General features: G+C 47.9%; 1 protein-coding gene across 1 annotated transcript; it reads right to left on the bottom strand.

The window, feature by feature from the left end:
- Positions 1-696: 696 nt before the first annotated feature.
- Positions 697-9189, bottom strand: LOC123085832 (ER membrane protein complex subunit 4). Its single transcript, XM_044507537.1, has 6 exons — positions 8905-9189; positions 8755-8811; positions 8354-8507; positions 3122-3219; positions 2976-3041; positions 697-1059 (listed from the first exon to the last, which is right to left on the bottom strand). The coding sequence occupies exons 1-6, from the start codon at positions 9022-9024 to the stop codon at positions 1021-1023; spliced, it is 534 nt and encodes a 177-aa protein (XP_044363472.1). The 5' UTR covers positions 9025-9189; the 3' UTR covers positions 697-1020.
- Between the last annotated feature and the right edge of the window lie 14237 nt (positions 9190-23426).

Here is a 23426-nt window from a genome sequence, read left to right as displayed (position 1 = left end):
GAGTCTACCGGTCCCGATCAGCGATGGCGGAGTACAAGTTTTCTCAACGCCGCCGGAAGCGACGAGAGGACATATAAACCCTAACTAGAGGAAAAGGGCAACTTCCTAGTCCAATTCATGTTGTTTGCTCATCTGCAGCGATCACACGTGATGCACGAGGACCAGCTGTGTCGGGTGTAGCTGAGAACTTGGTTTCGCTCCAAAAAAAAAAACTGAGAACTTGGTGCACACACATGATGCAGCCCCGCGGAAGCCCTTGCTTTACTGCGTGATCTCGCTCTGGTTCACTAACTGGGATTTTCTAGAGTTATTATGGAATCGGACTGCCTGGAGATAATTGAAGCGTGCAAAGGTGAAACAGATATAAGAGCACCATACTCAGCGATCATAGCAGACTGTTTTCAGCTTGCAGATGGCATGTCACAGATAAGTTTTCAACATTGCTGCAGGGAAGCAAATAATTTGGCACATAATTGTTTTTGTCTTAGGAGGATGAGACACAGCAGCGCAAGGTGTGCGCTCGCCACGCCCAAATCATGCAGCTGCACAACTCAGAATTTAGGAATGTTGACTGGAGTTTTTTTTTTTCCTTTTCTGACCATCTTGTGTATAGAGTACAGTGGAGGGTAGCCACTCAAAAACACCACACTCTTGCATGCAGAATAAACCATAAGTTCAAATGTCAATTCAACCAGCTAAACCCAACAACAAATCTCACAGCTATTAATTGAACAAAACAAAGAAGTTCGTCCACTACATTGAATGGGAGAGTTAGCAACAACTTCTCTATTGAATCAGACATGGTAAGCAGAAAAGATAAAAAAAATGAGCAAGCTATCTTTAGCTAAGCCTGTGATTTGTCTATAGATATCAATCCGAATTTGGTACATGTGAAACAAAAAATACAACAAACCCGCATAAAATCTCTCCCTTCAGCAGGGTAAATTTCGCTTTAGTACAGATACCATCCTCCAAGTACTAAAACTAAAGAGTTTTACCAATTGAAGATCGTAAGGGGCATTACATCAAGGGGATCCCTCCACCAGCATATTCAACCTCCTGCCATTGAGAAAAATAATTCAATCAGTTCAAGCAACCTACATATGCAGATACACATTCACAAATCCATACAAACTATACTATTACAGTATTGGAAATCAACATGTTATTGACTAGGCATCTTGTTGCACCCAGAGGCAAAAAGGTATTAACAATTTGTGGGAATTGATTAAATTTAGCACAAGTTACAGCAGTGAACGTGAGATTTTTCAATACGCATTATGGGTTATAATAGAACCTACATTTCGGCTAATTAGTTGACATGTTGGGCCAACTACAATGCAGATATCATTATCCAGGTAATCCATAATTAAACCTCAAGTGGGACCACATTGCAGCATGGATTTTTACCATTGTTAAAAGTGCCGCGCCTAGGCTCTAGGCATAGCAGAACACCTAGCTCACAATTGCGCTTAATGTGCGCATAATTGCGCTTAAGCGTGCGCTTTGGTCAGGAAAGTGCAAGGCGATGGCAAAATGCACAAATAACATCTACACTTCTTCAACTTCGATTTTTATCATGTAAAACAGGAAATGATACGAGCCATAGACTACTGCAGCCGGTCACAAGATGTTTTGATGCATTTGTGATTAATTTTGCTGGGCCAAAGGCAGTAGTAGTGTCTATCTTGCACATGTAGTTTAAGAAAATGTTTATTCAACATAGTTATCAACAGAAGCGCAAAGATCTACCAGTGCCCTGTAGCATGGTTTACTGGGAATGATCATTATTTCACAGATAAGGAAGTTCTGAAAGAAATCTTTAATGTTGTTTCGTAAGCATAAAGGATTCAGGTAAGCTTGATGTCAATATATGGAGAAGGCCCAGGCTGGAGGAGGACAGATGCCATGGCAGCTAACACTCGACCACAGGCAAGGAGGCAAACGTGTGGGCTGCTCAAAGCCACAGGAACAAACAGATTCCACCCATGGGTTGAACTTGAAACCGTTCTCAACCCAAAAATTCTCAACACAACCCAACTCGATTTTGATTGTTTTTCAGTACACCATGCCCAAAGCCAAACTGGTATCTTCTTCAACCAATTCCAAACCACCAAAATCAACCCGACTGGAAAATCCAAACCAGTTCAACCAGCCTCATTAGACCGCCTAATAATGTGGTAAACAGAATCTCACTGTTGTTTGACAAAATATGTTCTACTGAGATTAGTTGAGATAGATGTTTTAACCCAGTTCACAAGCCCCATAGTTGTTAAGATATAGTCATCTTACCATCTATCCAAAAGACCGATCTGTTAGGAAGAGGACACAACACCCCCCCCCCCCCCTCCCTTCACATCTGACGTGGATATGGAATGACCAACACCTCCCCTCACACCTGACTTGGGTGGGAGATACAACACCCCCCTTCAAGTCTCAGTCCCCGCATTTCTCCCAATCATTTATCCTCACCCAAGGCGTGAGGGGAGGTGTTGATTATTCCATATCCACGTCAGATGTGAAGATGAGGGGGGGTGTTGCTATTCTGTATCTCCTCTTCCTATCAGATCGGTCTTTTGGGATGGTTGGTTGATAGGAATATCTAACAATAGCAAGGGTGCAGCGCCCTGAATAGATAAACGATATTCCATCTGGTTATCATACATACATAACTGAGACCAATACAAGCTACTATCAGAGAATAGTTTTAAAACACTAGTGAGCACCAGCCAAAAGCCAATGAAAAAAGTACCCCGTTCCTTGATATAAGGTGTATAGATTTTTGAGAAAAAACCCGAAATATAAGGTGTATTGCGTTGCACCACTCGTTTGGATAATTTGTTTAGGGATTTGATTACATTTCCTTACATTAGGCAAGCTCCTCTATTTTCTCATGCCAATTAGTCACAAGTCAAAAACAATGAGAATATGGCACTGAGAAACAACAAATAATTTAGGTGGTATTAGCAACATACCCGAGCAGGAGACAGTGAAGATACCCAGTCTGATGCATTTGTTGGAAGAAGACCCAATGTATTGAGCTGTAGAACAAAATAATCACGTGTCTGAAGTGCTTACAGAAATATATGCAGATTCTGGCTTAACCTGTTATTATACTAACCTTCCAAACACCCAAACCCATAGCGGCCAAGTTGAGAGCAGTGAAGAGCAACTTAGGTGCAAGTGTATCCACCCTTGGGTCCTTAAATGGTTCAAAAACTGCAAAGATGCATAATTAAAATTTAAAAAAGAAAAGAAACAGCTCATTAACACAATCCTGAATCATGTGGACAATGAGGTAATCATATTTTGGTACATCATGCCCAAAAGGCTCATTAGCACATCTCTGGAATATGGTAATAGACAATAGAAGCATATATTTCTTGTACCCAAGAGAATCAGACTGGGTGAGTCATGCAGTGTTACAAAACAAAAATTGTTCTTTCCACTTTTTTTTGAGAAGTTCTTTCCACTTATTATATCAAGAGAAACCAGGATGGTTATCCAGTTTCAATGATAACTTCGAAATCTGCGTTCAATTTTACCATGGAGCAAACATAAGCAAATAAATGGTTTTGGTCAACACATAATTAAATGTATCCTCCCTGTCAAAAAATGTGTTTCAATATCAAATATTATTCAAACGGCTAAAGCTGTCCACAGAAGAGAACGACTTGATGTATGAGCGACCATAGTCCACAGTTACCAAGACCAATGTCAATGTCTGGATCCACAATCAGGTTCATGCCAGATTCGATGCTGGGACAGCACCAGGTCTCCGATCCAGGTGGAGATGGATGAGAGGGCGCTTAAGATTAGCTGAACCGTTACATTTCACCATCACTAACTACCACCGCATCTAGTCATTGGTGTTACTACTGTAAGCCAGAACTGCTCACACATCACTTGCAACAAGGCTAATATTATCTCTCCCTATCCCCTCTTCTTGTCCCTATTGACCTGGATCGCTGACATGGTTCCATCCTGACGGCCAACCTAGACCGACCAACGAGTGACCCAGACCATCATTGATAACATCAACCCCAATCCCGGTATCTACGTGCATACATGTCTAGCCTATATGTTAATGCTTTACTGAGTTCATAGTAACATCAGTTACCACCCACTTTAACTACAGAAATCAACAGCATTGACAATCGACTGTTGGAGTTAACTTGACTCAAGATGTGCATGCATGTGAGCATAGCACCCTAGACTTTTAGCTTCCTTACAGGTGTAACAGTCGCTCGTTGAGTAGATTAGCTGCTTGCATGCAATGGCACAGTGTGCATCCATGAGTCTACTGGGAGAACGCATGCACTTAGATGGAACATGTGGGAGTTCATGAAAGCAGTGAATCAAAGATGTTGTGTGTGTCCTGTATAAATCCATCCTTGTGACCGACTTGTTTAGAGGGAATAAATAGCAAGAACAAGAAAAGGCCAAGGTGGCCAAAAGCATAATTGTTGTGTTTTAAGTGCTCTTCTTCCACAAGAGTAACATGTGTATGTTCTCTCCCAGAATAGGGTGTGTGATACACCTCTATGAGACAGGAAGGGTGCAAGATGATAGAGAATAGAGGTGTGAGAAGCAACTTCAACACAGAGCAGCACACTATCTCTGCTGTTCATGATCTATGCCCAGTGCGCTGTAATAACTAGAGGATACACCACATGTTGCTGCGGGAGTTGGTTGATGAAAAATTTCGGTTGAAGAAATTAGCTTGCTCAATCAGGCATCAGGGCCAATCGAATATACTCCCTCTGTAAACTAATATAAGATCTTATAGAGGGAGTATATCAGAACATGAAAATCAAATATGTACCCAGCCAGAGCAGAACTCCGCCTATGTTGTCTCAACATAGCCGGTCCCAAGCCCGGGTAAAGGAGGAGGGTTGTGATAGGCTTGGCGAGCCAACATAAAAACTCAGCCACTCTTATGGAGATGAAACCCAAAAGATTTTCGTTGGGGCGTAACCCTCTCAGCGACGCGCCACATCGGAACCCGGGTGTGGTGGAAAATGGGCAAGGGCCGGGCCGTCACCCCCCAAGTGGCGCGCCATATCTTGATCCGGATACGGTGGCAAGTGAGTGAGGATCAGGTCGTCGCATCCTTAGTGGCGCGCTACATCGGCGCCCGGATGTAGTGGAAAATGAGCAAGGGTCTTCGCATTTGACTCGACGAGTGCGAAGGGTAAGGAAGCTAGCCGAGCCTAGGAGGATTCGTTTAGGTAGCTGGAACATAGGGTCTCTGACAGGGAAGCTTCGAGAGCTAGTTGATGCAGCGGTGAGGAGAGGTGTTGATATCCTTTGCGTCCAAGAAACCAAATGGAGAGGACAGAAGGCGAAGGAAGTGGAGGATACCGGCTTCAAGTTGTGGTACACGGGGACAGCTGCAAACAGAAATGGCGTAGGCATCTTGATCAACAAGAGCCTCAAGTATGGAGTGGTAGACGTCAAGAGACGTGGGGACCGGGTTATCCTGGTCAAGCTGGTAGTTGAGGACTTGGTTCTCAATGTTATCAGCGCATATGCCCCGCAAGTAGGCCACAATGAGAACACCAAGAGGGAGTTCTGGGGAGGCCTGGAAGACATGGTTAGGAGTGTACCGATTGGTGAGAAGCTCTTCATAGGAGGAGACCTCAATGGCCACGTGGGTACATCTAACACAGGTTTTGAAGGGGCGCATGGGGGCGCTTTGGCTATGGCATCAAGAATCAAGAAGATGTCTTAAGTTTTGCTCTAGCCTACAACATGATTGTAGCTAACACCCTCTTTAGAAAGAGAGAATCACATCTGGTGACTTTTAATAGTGACCAACACTCTAGCCAGATTGATTTCATCCTCTCGAGAAGAGAAGATAGGCGTGCGTGCCTAGACTGTAAGGTGATACCTGGAGAGAGTGTTGTACCCCAGCATAAGCTGGTGGTTGCTGACTTCCGCTTTCGAATTCGTGTCCAACGGGATAAGCGTGCCAAAGTCGCTAGAACGAAGTGGTGGAAGCTCAAGGGGGAGGTAGCTCAGGTGTTCAAGGAGAGGGTCATTAAGGAGGGCCCTTGGGAGGAAGGAGGGGATGCAGACAATGTGTGGATGAAGATGGCGACTTGCATTCGTAAGGTGGCCTCGGAGGAGTTTGGAGTGTCCAGGGGAAGGAGAAGCGAAGATAAGGATACCTGGTGGTGGAATGATGATGTCCAGAAGGCGATTAAAGAGAAAGATTGCTTCAGACGCCTATACCTGGATAGGAGTGCAGACAACATAGAGAAGTACAAGATGGCGAAGAAGGCCGCAAAGCGAGCTGTTGGTGAAGCAAGGGGTCGAGCATATGAGGACCTCTACCAACGGTTAGGCACGAAGGAAGGTGAAAGGGACATCTATAAGATGGCCAAGATCCGAGAGAGGAAGACGAGGGATATTGGCCAAGTCAAATGCATCAAGGACGGAGCAGGCCAACTCTTGGTGAAGGACGAGGAGATTAAGCATAGATGGCGGGAGTACTTCGACAAGCTATTCAATGGGGAGAATGAGAGTTCTACCATTGAACTGGACGACTCCTTTGATGAGACCAGCATGCGTTTTGTGCGGCGAATCCAGGAGTCTGAGGTGAAGGAGGCTTTAAAAAGGATGAAAGGAGGCAAGGCGATGGGCCCTGATTGTATCCCCATTGAGGTGTGGAAAGGTCTCGGGGACATAGCGATAGTATGGCTAACCAAGCTTTTCAACCTCATTTTTCGGACAAACAAGATGCTAGAAGAATGGAGACGGAGTATATTAGTACCAATCAAGAACAAGGGGGATGTTCAGAGTTGTACTAATTACCGTGGAATTAAGCTGATGAGCCATACAATGAAGCTATGGGAGAGAGTCATTGAGCACCGCTTAAGAAGAATGACAAGCGTGACCAAAAATCAGTTTGGTTTCATGCCTGGGAGGTCGACCATGGAAGCCATTTTCTTGGTACGACAACTTATGGAGAGATATAGGGAGCATAAAAGGACTTGCATATGGTGTTCATTGACTTGGAGAAGGCCTTTGATAAGATACCGCGGAATGTCATGTGGTGGGCCTTGGAGAAACACAAAGACCCAGCAAAGTACATTACCCTCATCAAGGACATGTACGATAATGTTGTGACAAGTGTTCGAACAAGTGATGTCGACACCGATGACTTCCAGATTAAGATAGGACTGCATCAGGGGTCAGCTTTGAGCCCTTATCTTTTTGCATTGGTGATGGATGAGGTCACAAGGGATATACAAGGAGATATCCCATGGTGTATGCTCTTTGCGGATGATGTGGTGCTAGTTGACGATAGTCGGACGGGGGTAAATAGGAAGTTAGAGTTATGGAGACAAACCTTGGAATCGAAAGGGTTTAGGCTTAGTAGAACTAAAACCGAGTACATGATGTGCGGTTTCAGTACTACTAGGTGTGAGGAGGAGGAGGTTAGCCTTGATGGCCAGGTGGTACCTCGGAAGGACACCTTTCAGTATTTGGGGTCAATGTTGCAGGAGGATGGGGGTATTGATGAAGATGTGAACCATCGAATCAAAGCCGGATGGATGAAGTGGCGCCAAGCTTCTGGCATTCTCTGTGACAAGAGAGTGCCACAAAAGCTAAAAGGCAAGTTCTACAGGACGGCGGTTCGACCCGCAATGTTGTATGGCGCGGAGTGTTGGCCGACTAAAAGGCGACATGTTCAACAGTTAGGTGTGGCGGAGATGCGTATGTTGAGATGGATGTGTGGCCACACGAGGAAGGATCGAGTCCGGAATGATGATATACGAGATAGAGTTGGGGTAGCACCAATTGAGAAGCTTGTCCAACATCGTCTGAGATGGTTTGGGCATATTCAGCGCAGGCCTCCAGAAGCTCCAGTGCATAGCGGACGGCTAAAGCGTGCGGAGAATGTCAAGAGAGGGCGGGGTAGACCGAATTTGACATGGGAGGAGTCCGTTAAGAGAGACCTGAAGGATTGGAGTATCACCAAAGAGCTAGCTATGGACAGGGGTGCGTGGAAGCTTGCTATCCATGTGCCAGAGCCATGAGTTGGTTGCGAGATCTTATGGGTTTCACCTCTAGCCTACCCCAATTTGTTTGGGACTAAAGGCTTTGTTGTTGTTGTTGTTGTTGTTGTTGTTGTTGTTGTTGTACCCAGCCAGAGCAGGTATAACTGTTCACCAATCACAAGCACTACCCTATAGCCTTCCTAACATTAACCTACACACCAATACTAAGGCAAAGAACATAAATCAGAAATGACTGAACAAAGGGTCTTAAAGTAGCAGAGTTAGCAATCTCTTCAACTGAACAAGCAACCCATACTAAAAATTCAGTTGACTCAAGACAGTACCTTTCCCGACAGATCGGAGTGCGTTGAAGGGCTGCCAGAGAGCAGAGAAGACGATGCCAATGCTGAACAGGTGCACTGTGCTCCCGGCCATCCACATCATAAAACCCATCATCATCAGGTTCTTGAAGGGCGCCTGCGCCACCTCCCAGGCTTTCTGCTCAGAGCAAGACCGCATAAACTTCAATTAGGACTGCCCAAAACCTAGAGATTATCAAGCAAGTGAACTCGGGGAATCAGCCCAGAAGGAAGCGCTGAGATCCGGTTCCTCCTCAATTGCTTCTATGCTAGACCTAGACAAGTTGGCCAATTCACACTGAATCGGTACAGTTCCGGGAGTATCTAATCCCTGGATCTATCTCGCTAGGAGACTACTACGACGAGCATCGGGGAATCGAGCGAACCTGCCCCTTCCAGGCGGCTTCGGTCTCCTTGCGCTGCCGCGCGCTGGCGGCGTCGTCCTGAGAGCCAAGAAAAACAGCACGTAAATTCTACTGTCCGAGCGAGCGAAGGAACAGTTCCAGAAAAGAGGGCAGGGGGGTGGGGCGGGGTACCGCTTCCGGGGCAGATCTGGTGAAGCCGGGGGGATCGGGGAAGGCAGGCGAGGATGAGGAGGAAGATGCGTCGTGGAGCTCCACTGCCCAGCGGCGGGCGAGGCCCTTGCCCTTCTCCATCGCCGGCGGCCGCGGCTACTGACGGATCAACCGGTTCTGGTTTGGTTTTGGAGCTTGGACTCTCGGCGTGGATGATGGGAGACGGCAGCCTCGACCTCCAACTTCAACAAACAGGACTACAGGAGTGGAGCGGTCAATTTTTGAGATATCTCCTTCGTACAGTAGTGTATTCACGTATTGGTCCTGCATTTGACCAAAGATCTTGTTTGTTTGTTTCGGGCAAGATCTTGTTTGTTTGTTTCGGGCTTTGGGTCTCACTTGCAATTCTTACTCTCTCCGTTCGAGATTAGTTATATTTCTATTGTTTTTAAGTTAAACTTATTTAAATGTTATCAAATCAATTAAACAAAAGTAAAACTCAACTAACTACGCCTTCTCACAGCAATTTAGAGCAAGGACCCAGGCTGAAAACTTATACAAGGGGGGCCAATGGAAGACGTAGAACATCAAGGGACGCGAGCACATAGATTTAGAGCATTTTAAGTAAACAGTGTAGGGGTGCTTTAAGAAGAAGAAGAAAAACTACAGGCGGGAGCCATGGTTTAGGCCTACCCACCTGGCGATGTGCCTGATTTTGAGTCGTCGTCCGATAAAACTTACCGACGGTCCAGATCTGTCAACATTCCTCCTATCCTAGGCCGATAGGTATGGGCTAGGCCCGACTGCCTTGCTACTGCAAAAGCTACAACCCTGACGGCTACAAGTACCAGGATCGAGGCTTTAGGCGAGGTATCTAGTGGATCACGAACTCGGCGGCGGCTGCTCTCTGTTCTTCTCCTACCTCCACCCCCTTCCTCAACATTCGTGTATCCATTCCTCTTGTAATCGCTACTGAGACAAGAATCCATGTGTGAGTGCTATAGATCGTGTGATAGATATATCTGGTACCTAACATCTGGTATACAGAGTCACGCACCACCCTTCGCCCTCAAAATTTCCCCAATTTTTCTCCCAGTTCCTCCAATTCCACCGGTGACGACGCCACGCCCGCTGTCAAACCACCAGAGTGAGATGCCATGTCTGCCAATGGGCAGTTGTTGTGGTATCTCAAGAGATCATGCGCTCAGGTGGAGGAGATGATCTTAGTGTTGGGTGTTGCAAGCGTCGGTAACCCTCTCGTGGTTATCCCATTTGTCGATCCGTCAGTCTCAACCACGACGCACGCCTCGTCAACGCCCGTCCCCAACGTCTCCGGCTCCCAGGAAGTGCTTGAGGTCATGACGCCCCTCCCCCCTCCTGTAACACACCCGGTGTCATGCTACAGTCCCCCTAATGGTGCCATGTCACAATTAATATTGCTAAACTTCACTTTAATCCAGACCGAGTTCAAGTTCAAATTTAAATTCCAAGTCAAAATATGTTGGTGAACATTGCATGGGAAACAAAAAATTTCCTACGCTCACCAAGATCAATCTAGGAGATGAACATCTACGAGAGGAGAGATCGCATCTACATCCCCTTGTAGATCGCTAAGCGGAAGAGTTAAGAAACGCGGTTGATGTAGTCGAACGTCTTCGCGATCCAATCACGATCCGTCCATGAACTCCCGATCAAGTACCGAACGGACGACACCTCCGCGTTCAACACACGTACGGCTTGATGACGCCTTCACCTCCTCGATCCGCGAGCGATGGTGAAGTAGTAGCTCGAGTTCTTCAGCAGCACGATGGCGTGGCGGTGGCGGCGGTGGAGCAATCTCAGCAGAGCTTCACTAAGCACTCTGAGAGAGGGAGGAACTACGAGGGAGAGGAAGGGCAGCGCCGTGGCATGAAAGGGTGCGGCTGCCCTTCCTCTATGCCTCTATATATAGGGGGAAGGGAGGAGGGGTGTCGCCCTAGGGCTTCCCCTAGGGTGGGGGCGGTGGCCACCAAGGGGGGAGGCACACTAGGTCTAGATGGCGCTGAAGGAAATATGCCCTAGAGGCAATAATAAAGTTGTTATTTATATTTCCTTATATCATGATAAATGTTTATTATTCATGATAGAATTGTATTAACCGGAAACTTAGTACATGTGTGAATATATAGACAAAATAGAGTGTCCCTAGTATGCCTCTACTTGACTAGCTCGTTAATCAAAGATGGTTAAGTTTCCTAACCATAAACATGTGTTGTCATTTGATGAACGGGATCACATCATTAGAGAATGATGTGATGGACAAGACCCATCTGTTAGCTTAGCATAAATGATCGTTTAGTTTTATTGCTATCGCTTTCATCATGACTTATACATGTTCCTCTGACTATGAGATTATGCAACTCCCGAATACCGGAGGAACACCTTGTGTGCTATCAAACGTCACAACTTAACTGGGTGATTATAAAGATGCTCTACAGGTATCTCCGATGGTGTTTGTTGAGTTGGCATAGATCGAGATTAGGATTTGTCACTCCGATTGTCGGAGAGGTATCTCTGGGCCCTGTCGGTAATACACATCACTATAAGCCTTGCAAGCAATGTGACTAATGAGTTAGTTGCGGGATGTTGCATTATGGAACGAGTAAAGAGACTTGCCGGTAACGAGATTGAACTAGGTATTGAGATACCGATGATCGAATCTCGGGCAAGTAACATACCGATGACAAAGGGAACAACGTATGTTGTTATGCGGTTTGACCGATAAAGATCTTCGTAGAATATGTAGGAACCAATATGAGCATCCAGGTTCCGCTATTTGTTATTGACTAGAAGTGAGTCTCAGTCATGTCTACATAGTTCTCGAACCCGTAGGGTCCGCACGCTTAACGTTCGATGACGATCAGTATTATGAGTTTATGTAATTTGATGTACCAAAGTTAATTCGGAGTCCTGATGTGATCACCGACATGACTAGGAGTCTCGAAATGGTCGAGACATGATGATTGATATATTGGAAGGCTATGTTTGGACACCGGAATGGTTTCGGATAAGTTCAGGCAATTACCGGAGTACCGGGGGCTTACCGGAACCCCTCGGGGAGTCAATGGGCCTTAATGGGCCATGGTGGGAGAGAGAAGGAGGCGGTCAAGTGGGGGGGCGCCCCCCAAGCCCAATCCGATCTGGGGAGGGGGCCCCTTTCCTTCTCTCCTTCTCCTTTTTCCTTCTTCTCCTACTCCAACTAGGGAAGGAGGGAACCTACTCCTACTAGGAGTAGGAATCCCCCTTGGGGCGCGCCATAGAGAGGGTCGACCCTCCCCTCCTCCACTCCTTTATATACGGGGGAAGGGGGCACTCCATAGACACACAAGTTGACAGTTGTCTTAGCCGTGTGCGGTGCCCCCCTCCACAAATTTCCACCTCGGTCATATCGTTGTAGTACTTAGGCGAAGCCCTGCGTCAGTAACTTCATCATCAGCGTCATCACGCCGTCGTGCTGACGAAACTCTCCCTTGGCCTCAGCTGGATCAAGAGTACGAGAGACGTCACCGAGCTGAACGTGTGCAGGTCGTGGAGGTGTCGTGCGTTCGGTACTTGATCGATTGGATCGCGAAGACGTTCGACTACATCAATCGCGTTACTTAACGCTTCAGCTTTCGGTCTACGAGGGTATGTGGACACACTTCCCCTCTTGTTGCTATGCATCTTCTAGATAGATCTTGCGTGATCGTAGGAAAAAATTTGAAATACTGCGTTCCCCAACAGTGGCATCCGAGCCAGGTCTATGCGTAGATGTTATATGCACGAGTAGAACACAAAGGAGTTGTGGGCGTGGGTATATATATATTGCTTGCCGTCATTAGTTGATTCTTGATTCAGCGGTATTGTTGGATGAAGCGGCTCAGACCGACATTACGCGTGCACTTACGCGAGACTGGTTCTACCGACGTGCTTCACACACAGGTGGCTAGTGGGTGTGTTTCTCCAACTTTAGTTGAATCGGTTTCAATGAACAGCGTTCTTTCTGAAGGTCAAAAAGCAATCACTATACTACGTTGTGGTTTTGATGCATAGGTAAGAACGATTCTTGCTAGAAGGCCGTAGCATCCACGTAAAACTTGCAACAACAAAGTAGAGGACGTCTAACTTGTTTTTGCAGGGCATGTTGTGATGTGATATGGTCAACACGTGATTATATAAATTGTTGTATGAGATGATCATGTTTTGTAACACTGTTATCGGCAACTGGCAGGAGCCATATGGTTGTCGCTTTATTGGATGAAATGCAATCGCCATGTAATTGCTTTACTTTATCACTAAGCGGTAGCGATAATCGTAGAAGAAATAGTTGGCGAGACGACAACGATGCTTCGATGGAGATCAAGGTGTCAAGTCGGTGACGACGGTGATGATGACGGTGCTTTGGAGATGGAGATCAAAAGGCACAAGATGATGATGGCCATATCATACACTACAAAAAAAGACACATCCGTGACATTTTGGGCCGAACAAAAAAAAATTTTGTCGTACATATGACACTTCTATGATGATAATTGTGACAAAACCCGGTATCATCATAGATGTGGCGGGCTCCTACTTCTATGACAAAAAATCATGACAGAAAATGGGCTTTTCATCCTGGGCGGGCCGGAGACACGGCTGCATGACATTCTTTGGGCCGTCCATGACGGAAAAAACCGTGGTAGAAGCAAGGGGGGGGGGATTTCGGGGAGTTCCCGGTTACGGTGGGAGGTCGGGGGCCGAGCGATGCGCGTTTCTCTCATACACGTACACGCGTGTGTGCGAGGTGTTGGCTCTAGCTGAACCTGAGCGAGGCGTTGGGCTCTAACTAAACCCGAGCGATTGCACTGCAGGCTACGCGTTACTGAACCCGAGCGATCGATCGATGGCTGTTAACTGAACCCGATCGAGCGATTCCTTGGCTACTACTGCTAACTGAAGCCGATCAATGGGATGAACAGTGAGCGTTGCGGGGGGTTTGGATGAACAGTGAGCGGTGGCATTGCCTCTGGATGAACAAGACCTCGTGGTGTGGTGGAGGGTTGGATGAATAGTAGACGGTGGAGGGGTGCCCGTGGAGGGGTGGATGAACAGGACCCCGTGGTGTGGAGGGCAGGATGAACAGTAGACGGTGGGGGGGGGGGTTCTCGTGGAGGGGTGGTTGAACAGGACCCCATGGTGTGGAGGGTTGGATGAACAGTTGACGGTGGAGGGGTGGTTGAACAGTAGCCGGTGGAGTAGCGCGCGGTGGAGGCTGGATGAACAGGAGCCCGTGGAGGCTGGAGGAGGTCGACGGTGGATGAACAGTAGCTCGTGGAGGCTGGAGGGGGGTCGACGATGGAGATGAACAGTATCCCATGGAGTCCCGTTTTGCAGTACGCCACACCCCTCCCGATGAACAGGACCCCCGTTTCGACTGTAGCGCTCCAACACAAGTCCGTTTCCTCCGTTTTGCGGTACGCCACACCCCTCCCGATCAACAGGACCCCCGTTTCGACTGTAGGAGGTCCGTTTCCTCCGTTTTGCGGTACACCGCACCCCTCCCGATCAACAGGACCCCCATTTCGACCGTAGGAGGTCCGTTTCCTCCGTTTTGCGGTACGCCACACCCCTCCCGATCAACAGGACCCCCGTTTCGACCGTAGGAGGTCCGTTTCCTCCGTTGTGCGGTACGCCAGGCCTCGTTTCCATCGCCTCTTCCATCCAAGCCCTCCCGATGAACACGACCATGCATTCTGTTCCGACCCATGAACACGATGACGACGCTGTTTCTCCATTCCGACCCAGCCATGTACACGAGCCCTCGCCGTACGTATGCGCGAGTAGGCGTTTGAGACCCCGCCCGTATGTACACATACGTGGCCGTATTTTCTTTCTTGCACCCTGGCCGCCTCTACTATGACACGTGCGCGCCTCTACATCCACCAGTATATATGTACGTACACGTTCGCGACCAGAATGACAACGCTACGTACGCTTCGACCAGGTGGGTCCCGGCTGTCAGGCACTTCCTTGCGTGCGAAGGTGTAGTTGGTGGGTCCCAACAGTCAAGGAGGAAACGTTTTTTTCGCGAAATACGGTGGCCCGTCCGGTGGGTCCCTGCTGTCAGGTGGAGGAATCATTATTTTCTGCGTAATAAGGAGGCACTTCCTTGCTGCCGCCGTGGACCCAGCTGTCAGCCTCTCCACGTACAGTCCATGTCCGATGGAAGTCGTTCCTTGACCACGTTGACCACGCCGCGCCAAGAGCACCAGGGCAGTGGACGACGGCGAGGCCTAGGAAGGGGATGACGCAGAGCCGGTGAAAACGCGGCAGTGGATGCCCACGCGGAGAGGAGTATGAGGGTTCACTCGTTCGGCTGCGGTGTGAGGCTGCCGTCGCCGCAGGGCCTGGCCAGCGGTGGGAATAGTAGGGGGCGGTGAGGCCTCCGCGGCAGCACAGCCGACCATGGGAGGCAGGAGCAGGCGACACGACCGACACTGCTTTGGGCGGCTGGAGCAAGAAGACCAGAGGTTGAAGAAGCACTACGGCCGTTGGATGGACATCGTACGGTCACTGGAGCTAGAATCGTGCATATTGACTAAGTTGACAAAGCCCTCCGTCCCCGTCAAATTAGTAGGCCCACAAGTCAGCCTCCCACCAAGGTGGGTCCCAGCTAGCAGGGGGTATTCATTTTTTTGTGTGTAATAAGGAGGCACTTCCGGTGGGTCCGAGCTGACAGTAGGGGGAACGTTTTTTCGCAAAATACAGTGGCCCGTCGGGTAGGTCCCAGCAGTCAGGGGAAAACGTTTTTTTCGTGATATACTGGTGGGCGTCCGGTGGGTCCCTGCTGTCAGGTGGAGGAATAATTATTTTCCGCGTAATAAGGAGGCACTTCCTTGCAGCTGCCATGGACCCAGCTGTCAGCCTCTCCACGTACAGTATTGTTCTGATGGAATTCGGTCGTTAACCACATTGACCACGGCGGTGGACGACGGCGAGGCCTAGGAAGGGGACGACGCGGAGCCGGGGAAGACGTGGAAGTGGATGCCCACGCGGAGAGGAGTACGAGGGTTCACTGGTTCGGCTGCGCTGCCGTCACCGCAAAATAACAAGGGGTGTGGGTGAGTGGAGTGTAGGGATGGCCTGGCTAGTGGTGGGAGTAGTATGGGGGCGGTGAGGCCTCCGCGGCAGCACATTCGGCCACGGGAGGCAGGAGCAGGCGGCACAACCGGCGCTGCTTTGGGCGGCTGGAGCAAGAAGACCAGAGGTTGAAGAAGCGCTACGGCCATTGGATGGACATCGTACGGTCAGTCGAGCTAGAATCGTGCATATTGACTAAGTTGACAAAGCCCTTCGTCCCCGTCAACTTAGTAGGCCCACTATACTGGGTCCCAGCTAGCAGGGGGAGTATTCATTTTTTTTGTGCGTAATAAGGAGGCACTTCCTTGCGTGCGAAGATATAACTAGTGGGTCCGAGCTGTCAGCGGCGGTAACTTTTTTTCGTGAAATACAGAGGCCATTTCGGTGGGTCCCAAATGTCAGGTGGAGGAAATCATTATTTTACGCGTAATAAGGAGGCATTTCCTTGCGTGCGGCCGTGGACCCAGCTGTCAGCCTCTCTACGTACAGTCCACTTCAGATGCATGTCGGTCCTTGACCACGCCATGCCGAGAGCACCAGGGCGGTGGACGAAGGCGAGGCCTAGGAAGGGAACGACACGGAGGCAGGGAAGACTCGGCCGTTGTTTTTGTTTCCCACGCGGAGGGGAGTACGACTGTATGAGGGTTTACTGCTTCGTCTGCCATCGCCGGAGAATAACAGTAGGTGTGGGTGAGTATAGGGATAGCTAGGCCAGCGATGGGAGTACGGTGGGGCAGTGAGGCCTGTGCGGCAGCATAGCCGGCCGCGGGGAGGAGGGAGCAGGCAGTCCCGCCGGCGCTTGTTTGAGTGGCTGGAGCAGGAAGAGCAGAGATTGAAGAAGCACGACGACCGTTGGATGGACATCCAACAGTCACTGCTTGTGCGTCAACCTTTTTTAGGAGAACCTCAAATCTGTGGAAAACAGCATACAACTCATCTGCCATTGTTTCTAATAATTTTCAGCCCATTTGCTAATTCTTAAGGTTTTTTGGAGCCCATATTCTTTTTGTTATCATTACAGCCCAAATTGTGGCCACGGTTAAAAAATTATACAAAATTTTGCATATTTCGGTGCGGTCCGAACTGTTTTTGATCCCGAAATTTTGACTCACATTCAAACTGATTTTAAAAATAAATGTATATCAATATAAATCCAACAAATTCTCCATGCATAAAAATTAATGTAATTTAAAATCTTGAAATGAAAAAAAAGATATTTGAAATTAATTGCCGGTTTGATGTGTTTTAAAAATGTACAACCCATTTCTCATTACTGATGAGCCATTTTCTCGGCCAGTCGAATCAAAGCTCTCCTTGTCTTGAAAGATTTACATCCCAACAGGCCTGACAAAGCGACTTGCTTGGCAAATCACAAAAAAACTGGGGTGTGGCCGTGGACCCAGCTGTCAGCGTCTCCACGTACAGTACTCTTCCGATGGAAGTCGTTCCTTGACCACGTTGACCACGCCGCGCGGAGAGCACCACGGTGGTGGACGACGACGAGGCATAGGAAGGGGACGACGCGGCAGTGGTAGCCCGCACGAAGAGGAGTACGAGGGTTCATTGGTTTGGCTGCAGTGTGAGGCTGCCGTCGCTGCAGGGCCTGGCCAGCGGTGGGAATAGTAGGGGCGGTGAGGCCTCCGCGGCAGCACAGCCGGCCACGGGAGGCAGGAGCATGCGGCACGACCGGCGCTGCTTTGGGCGGCTGGAGCAAGAAGACCAGAGGTTGAAGAAGCACGACGCCCGTTGGATGGACATCGTTATTTTGTGCATAATAAAGAGGCACTTCCTTGCGTGCGAAGATATAGCTGGTGGGTCCAACCTGTCAGCGGGGGGAACATTTTTTTAGTCCATTTGGTGGGCTGGGTGAAACAATGATGTAGCATCTGTGCAGCCCGTTTAAATCCCATTTGCATTTTTCTCGAAATCCGCGGACTTGCTGGGCTGGGTGAAAATATCATGTTGGGCTAGACGGAGAAATGTTATAAAAACATAAACACATGATTGCACGTCAGTAAAATCTTTGCAAGCTTATGTACGCAATCACTAGGAGTTAACTTGCCAAGTTATATATAAACAATTATTATTATTATTTTGTAAGAACTTTCAACTTATGAAATAAAATATCATTTTAATTTGATGAGTTAATAGTACGTGGGGTATTATTATTTTTTAGGCTAGACGTGGGACAGTTGAGTTGGTTCTAGGGGAAAGTACTAGGAGAAAACCTAGTTTACATCGAAAAAGAAAGTGGGAGAAAATTCAGAGACCTGCTGAGTCCACCTGAGGAGGGGAATATGTTGGGAGGAAGGAGATTCAAAGCACGGCAGCCGAGTGAACTAGTTTTTTTTACGGACAAGTGAACTAGTTTACATACATAAGCAAATAGCCACTAAAAAAGCAATCAGGTTAATGGGTTCTTAAAAGAAATATTTCGGACAAACAGATAATTACGACACATAGGCTAATGCATGAAACACTCAGATGATAAAGGTGCTTATAAACAGATAAAGTACAACATCTAGACCTTCCTGGCACGCTTGATCATGACGCTGCGGCTGTCCGTGTACTCGTTGGTTACGGGAAGCAGACATGCCCTCATGTCCAAGATCTGCATGTACATGCCGTAGCATGCGTATGCGTCCTTGGCCGCGTAGGTTATGTAGGCTAGATTCAGAGGTACCTCCCATGTGTTCAGGTTGTCTTCTTTCATGTTGGCGTATCAGGGGTCGATGATGGTCTCAGCGAGGTCAACCACGGAGTCCTTCTCCTGCCCGTTGCTGATGATCTTGTATTGCTTCTAGATGTCGACAAGCTTGTTGCACCAAATGGCCGAATCGTCGCGTTCTTCCTTCTCTCCACCGTAGCGAAGGTGCAGTCGGCGCTGCCGATGAAACGGGCGAATGCTCTAGAACCTGGTGCAGCCATAGGACTGAGGCGAGGCAGAGCTTCACCGAGTCTGTATCGTTGGTGTACATCACATTCAACTTGGTGCAGCCATAGGACTGAACGGCGAACTCAAAGGGGAACTCCTTGCTGAAGTCCATATCCAGCAGGCTCACCCCTCGGATCGCCATTGGAGTCTCTTCGAGTGAACGAGTGTGTAGGCGGCGGCGGCAGTTCGTTTTTCAGCTCCCGGGGAACTGGATTCAATAGTAAACTGAGTGTGTATAGGCGACAACAATTACTACCCCTCCCTCGTCCGCTACACGCCCGACAGAAGATGCACCCTCGGCCACACGTCGGTTCACGAGCGGGTCTGTATTGGTACTGTAATAACAGGAGTTAGTGGTCACTTTACTTAAATTTAATTAGCTCTAATAGAAATTTATACTTAAAACAAGCAATGCATTCGCTCGTTCTATCAGTGCCACAGGATCAACATGCACAACAATTAGAATTATTATTCTTAGGACGCACACGATCAACACATTTGTCGCACTTTCACAAAGATAATACTACCAAGTTTGAACTATTTGTTATGGTTGTTGTCCTTTGCATCATCATGCCGTGTTTCCCAGCTTGCAAGATTCAGAACCAACAAATAAGATCCAAATAATAAGTACAACAAAGATGCCTACACATCTCATTGATTCCCACCTTGCAAGATTCAGAACGAACAAATAAGATCCAAATAATAAGTACAACAAAGATGCCTACACATCTCATTGATTCCTAGCTTGCAAGATTCAGAACCAACAAATAAGATTCAAATAATAAGTACAACAAAGATGCCTACACGTCTCACTGATTCCCAGCTTGCAAGATTCAGAACCAACCCATTAGAGCCTTTTGATAAAGTGAATATCGGGATTAAATCCATCCTCGCTAGCCATGTCATACAATCGAAGAACTTGGCGAATGCTCTTGACCATCACAACATCTGTAGTTGAGTATTCTTGTTTGCATAGCACAAACCAGGAGAGCATGATTTCACTTTAATAGTGGCCTCCTTTACTCAACCTGCAGCTCCACTCGGATGAAGCATGCCTGGACTTCCATGATTCAATTCATGCGCCTTTTTCTGCAGTTCACCTGAAATGAAGCAAAGATTGCATCATTCAGCTAGCAAGAAGTACTTGCTCTCGTGAGCTGGCATGTTCTTCTTTAGTAGTTGCACTAAAATTGAGGAACATTAAGGTTGGCTGTCCAGCTCATGTAAGGTGCAACTTTGTTATCCTTTTGTGCAGTTCCACTAAAATAAAGTGCCATTGTGGTGACAGTGACGGCTCATCTTGCAAAGGCTAATAAAATGTTGCACGAGATTACCAGCAGAACTAGACGGAGATTTTGGAAACTCCAATCACCATTTTGTGCAGTTCCACCAAAATTGAGAGATGTTGCCCACGTGACATTTTAGTTGAACTGCACAAGACACTCATTCCAAAAAAAGTGTTTTGTGCAGTTCACCAAAAGGTCACAATAGCAACAAGGTGAAATGGATATCCCTATCTGCACAAAAAGATAGAAAGTAAACAGTTGCTGGTCAATAAGAATATACGAAACATATACAAAATGAAAAGAAGCATCTTAATTATGTTCATGGCAATCACGCAAGGACAGTAGAAATTTTAAAACGTCAACAATGCTTCATGTTACCAGAAGCATTACGATCAACAATGAGATTCCTCAAATATGGGATTACTTTAATGGTGGCATTGCTTGTTTACCAGACACAGTAAATCAACAGCAGCTAAAGAGTTGGTTTAAGGGCATGGGACCGTGGGGACACCATGACACTCAGCAGCGTAAAGGAGCAACTTACTTATCATACTGGGGAAAACAGCAGGAGTGCCATTTGTAACACAGTTTAATTGCATCTTATCACTGGAGGCATTAGATTAATAATAACACTGGTTAGACATGTCCCTAAGGTAACAGTGTGATCGCTTCATTTTACATGAAGCCCTTACATTAACAAAAACAAAAGGTTGGTATAAGGACATGCGACAGTGGACGCATCAACACAATGTACCTACAAGGAGGCATAAAGTGGTGATGTTGAGTTTGTTCATGCTATGTGAGGGCAGCAAACCTAATCCTAGAGACCTTGTACTATGTGAGGGCAGCAAATCTAATCCTGGAGACCTTTTATTATGTGAGGGCAGCAAATCTAATCCTGGAGACCTTTTACTATGTGAGGGCAGCAAATCTAATCCTGAGACCTTTTACTATGTGAGGGCAGCAAATCTAATCCTGAGACCTTTTACTATGTGAGGGAAGCAAATCTAATCCTGGAGACCTTTTACTATGTGATGGCAGCAAATCTAATCCTGGACATACTCTGTTGACTTGTCCACCAGCCGCCACTTCCTATCCTTTTTTCAACCAATAATAGATCTGTTCCTTATCCAGTTTGTACCGCATTTTCCCATTATTTCCCCTTTCAGCCAAGAAACCGGTTGGGTATCCGGTCTCTACTACTTTCACCATATTATTTCCTCTTTGAATCAAGTCCTAGATTCATGCTACAACTTCCCCCCCTTTCTTCGTTGTTTGAATAAAGCCCTAGATTCGAATGCATGAAGTAGCTTTACCTCTAATAATACTAAAAATTTAGGTGGCTTTGGAAGAGCTGATGGGAGTAGAAAAAGATGCACATGCAGACACGTGGGGAGCTGGGGCAGTAGAGCAAGGCCGCTTTCGAAGAACTTATACCTGAGGGTCGCCGGGATGTAGGCGGCGGCAGGTCGGATCTGCGGACAATACGACAGGGAGGAAGAAGGGTCGGAGGACCTCCCGAGCCGGCGCTGTGTCGGAGAGAACGGCACGGGTAGAGGATCGGGTCCCTCCGGCAGCTGTGGGTTTCCTCCCTCGGCGGTGATGACCGCGTGAATGATGCACCTTTTAGTCCTCTACACACACCGGCCGATGGGATCCGGCCGGATCTGTGACCAGCGGTGAGCAAAGAGAAAATGTCGCTACCGCTGTCTTGTTTATATCTGGAGAGGATGAGAGAATGAAGAGAGCAACCCTAGTAAAGCAAGCGTTCATGCCCCTGCGTCCATATATAGTGGAGTGATTATCTTTTTCTCTCCACAACAAGCGTTTCAATTTGTGTACGTGGCATTAAAGAAAAGAAACTCTCTATTTAAGGTGACTACTGTATGACTCCTACTTACTACTACTAGTAGTACTACAGTATTGTTCACTTGTGCTCCCCACCCCTCCATTCATTGAACAACCCCACGGGTGAATAAACATATAGTACTTACTGTATTTATATAGAACGAACAAGCTCGAACTATTTTCTCGTAGTTAAAAGTTGAGGGCGGGGCTTTTCCCGGGCAGTACGCGCGGTAGTTTTTGGGTAGGCGGTTTGACAGAGAGGCGAGGAGGTTGAGCGAGTGGGGCTGTGTGATTTGACGGCGCGTTACTGCTGGAAAGACTTGTGATATGACCACTCACTATAGTCATGAATTACTGGCGCTCCGACCGGGGTGATGCCCCCCTTCCGTTCCGCGCTCTAATCTGGTGCATGACACATCGACCCGGATGCTGGCTCTCCCACATGTCGGAGTAGTAAGAAGGAGCAAAGAATGATGCGGTATATACACGAGCGTCCGGGCTGCGCTTGGCTCTTCGCCTCTTCGGGAAGTCGAACAATGATGGAGTACTACTGCACTAGAGGAGTACTACTGTATGCTTCTGGCCATCTGACACCGATTGAATTGCTGCATGTCCACCGCGTGCGGGAGGGAGAGCGTGTAGCGAAAGCTTCTCCTAGTCTTGCCAGCCACCACGCTCATGGGCGAGGGAGGGATGCTCCAGCCTTTGCGTGTATGACAGGTGGGCCCGACAGGTGTGTGGCCAACTTGTCATACAGCCAAAGGCAGGTGTAGTTAAGTCGGGGAGGGAGAGGATAATCAAACTTCTTGTTGATGTACGAGTTGACGCGACACATCAAAGCACTACACTCAATATATTTCAATAATTTGCGTTTACCGATGCTTTAGTTACAACGCATGCATGCATGCCGTGACTCTCCTTTTGATACTTGCATGTGTTGATTTAATGCACCTTGAAGTAGTATAAAATATGTGACGGTAAAGCTTTGTAATACCCCGGCCCAAGTCGAGAGATGGTTGTGCACGAGGAGGGCGAGATCACCGATACGTCACTTACCACAAGCTCGCCGATCACTAGAGCGTGTGTCCGCTCGCGCCCTGCAAATGCCCCATGCCCGTCTGCGGCTACGAAGGCCCGCCGCCGGCGCTCTACCACCACATCAGCACCGCGCATCCCATGCCCGTGCCCAGGATCCAGTACGACAAGGTGCTCTAGCTGCAAGTGCCACTGTCGGAGCCACGGCTCTTCCTGTTCACGGAGGAGGACCGCCACGCGTTTTTCTTGGTCGGCGGCATGCTCGACATTGGCGCGCCTATCGTCGTGTCGGTCATCTG

Source organism: Triticum aestivum, chromosome 4A, assembly GCF_018294505.1.
Source record: "Triticum aestivum cultivar Chinese Spring chromosome 4A, IWGSC CS RefSeq v2.1, whole genome shotgun sequence".
Classification (NCBI taxonomy): domain Eukaryota; kingdom Viridiplantae; phylum Streptophyta; class Magnoliopsida; order Poales; family Poaceae; genus Triticum; species Triticum aestivum.
This window is presented reverse-complemented; position numbering and strand designations above follow the sequence as displayed.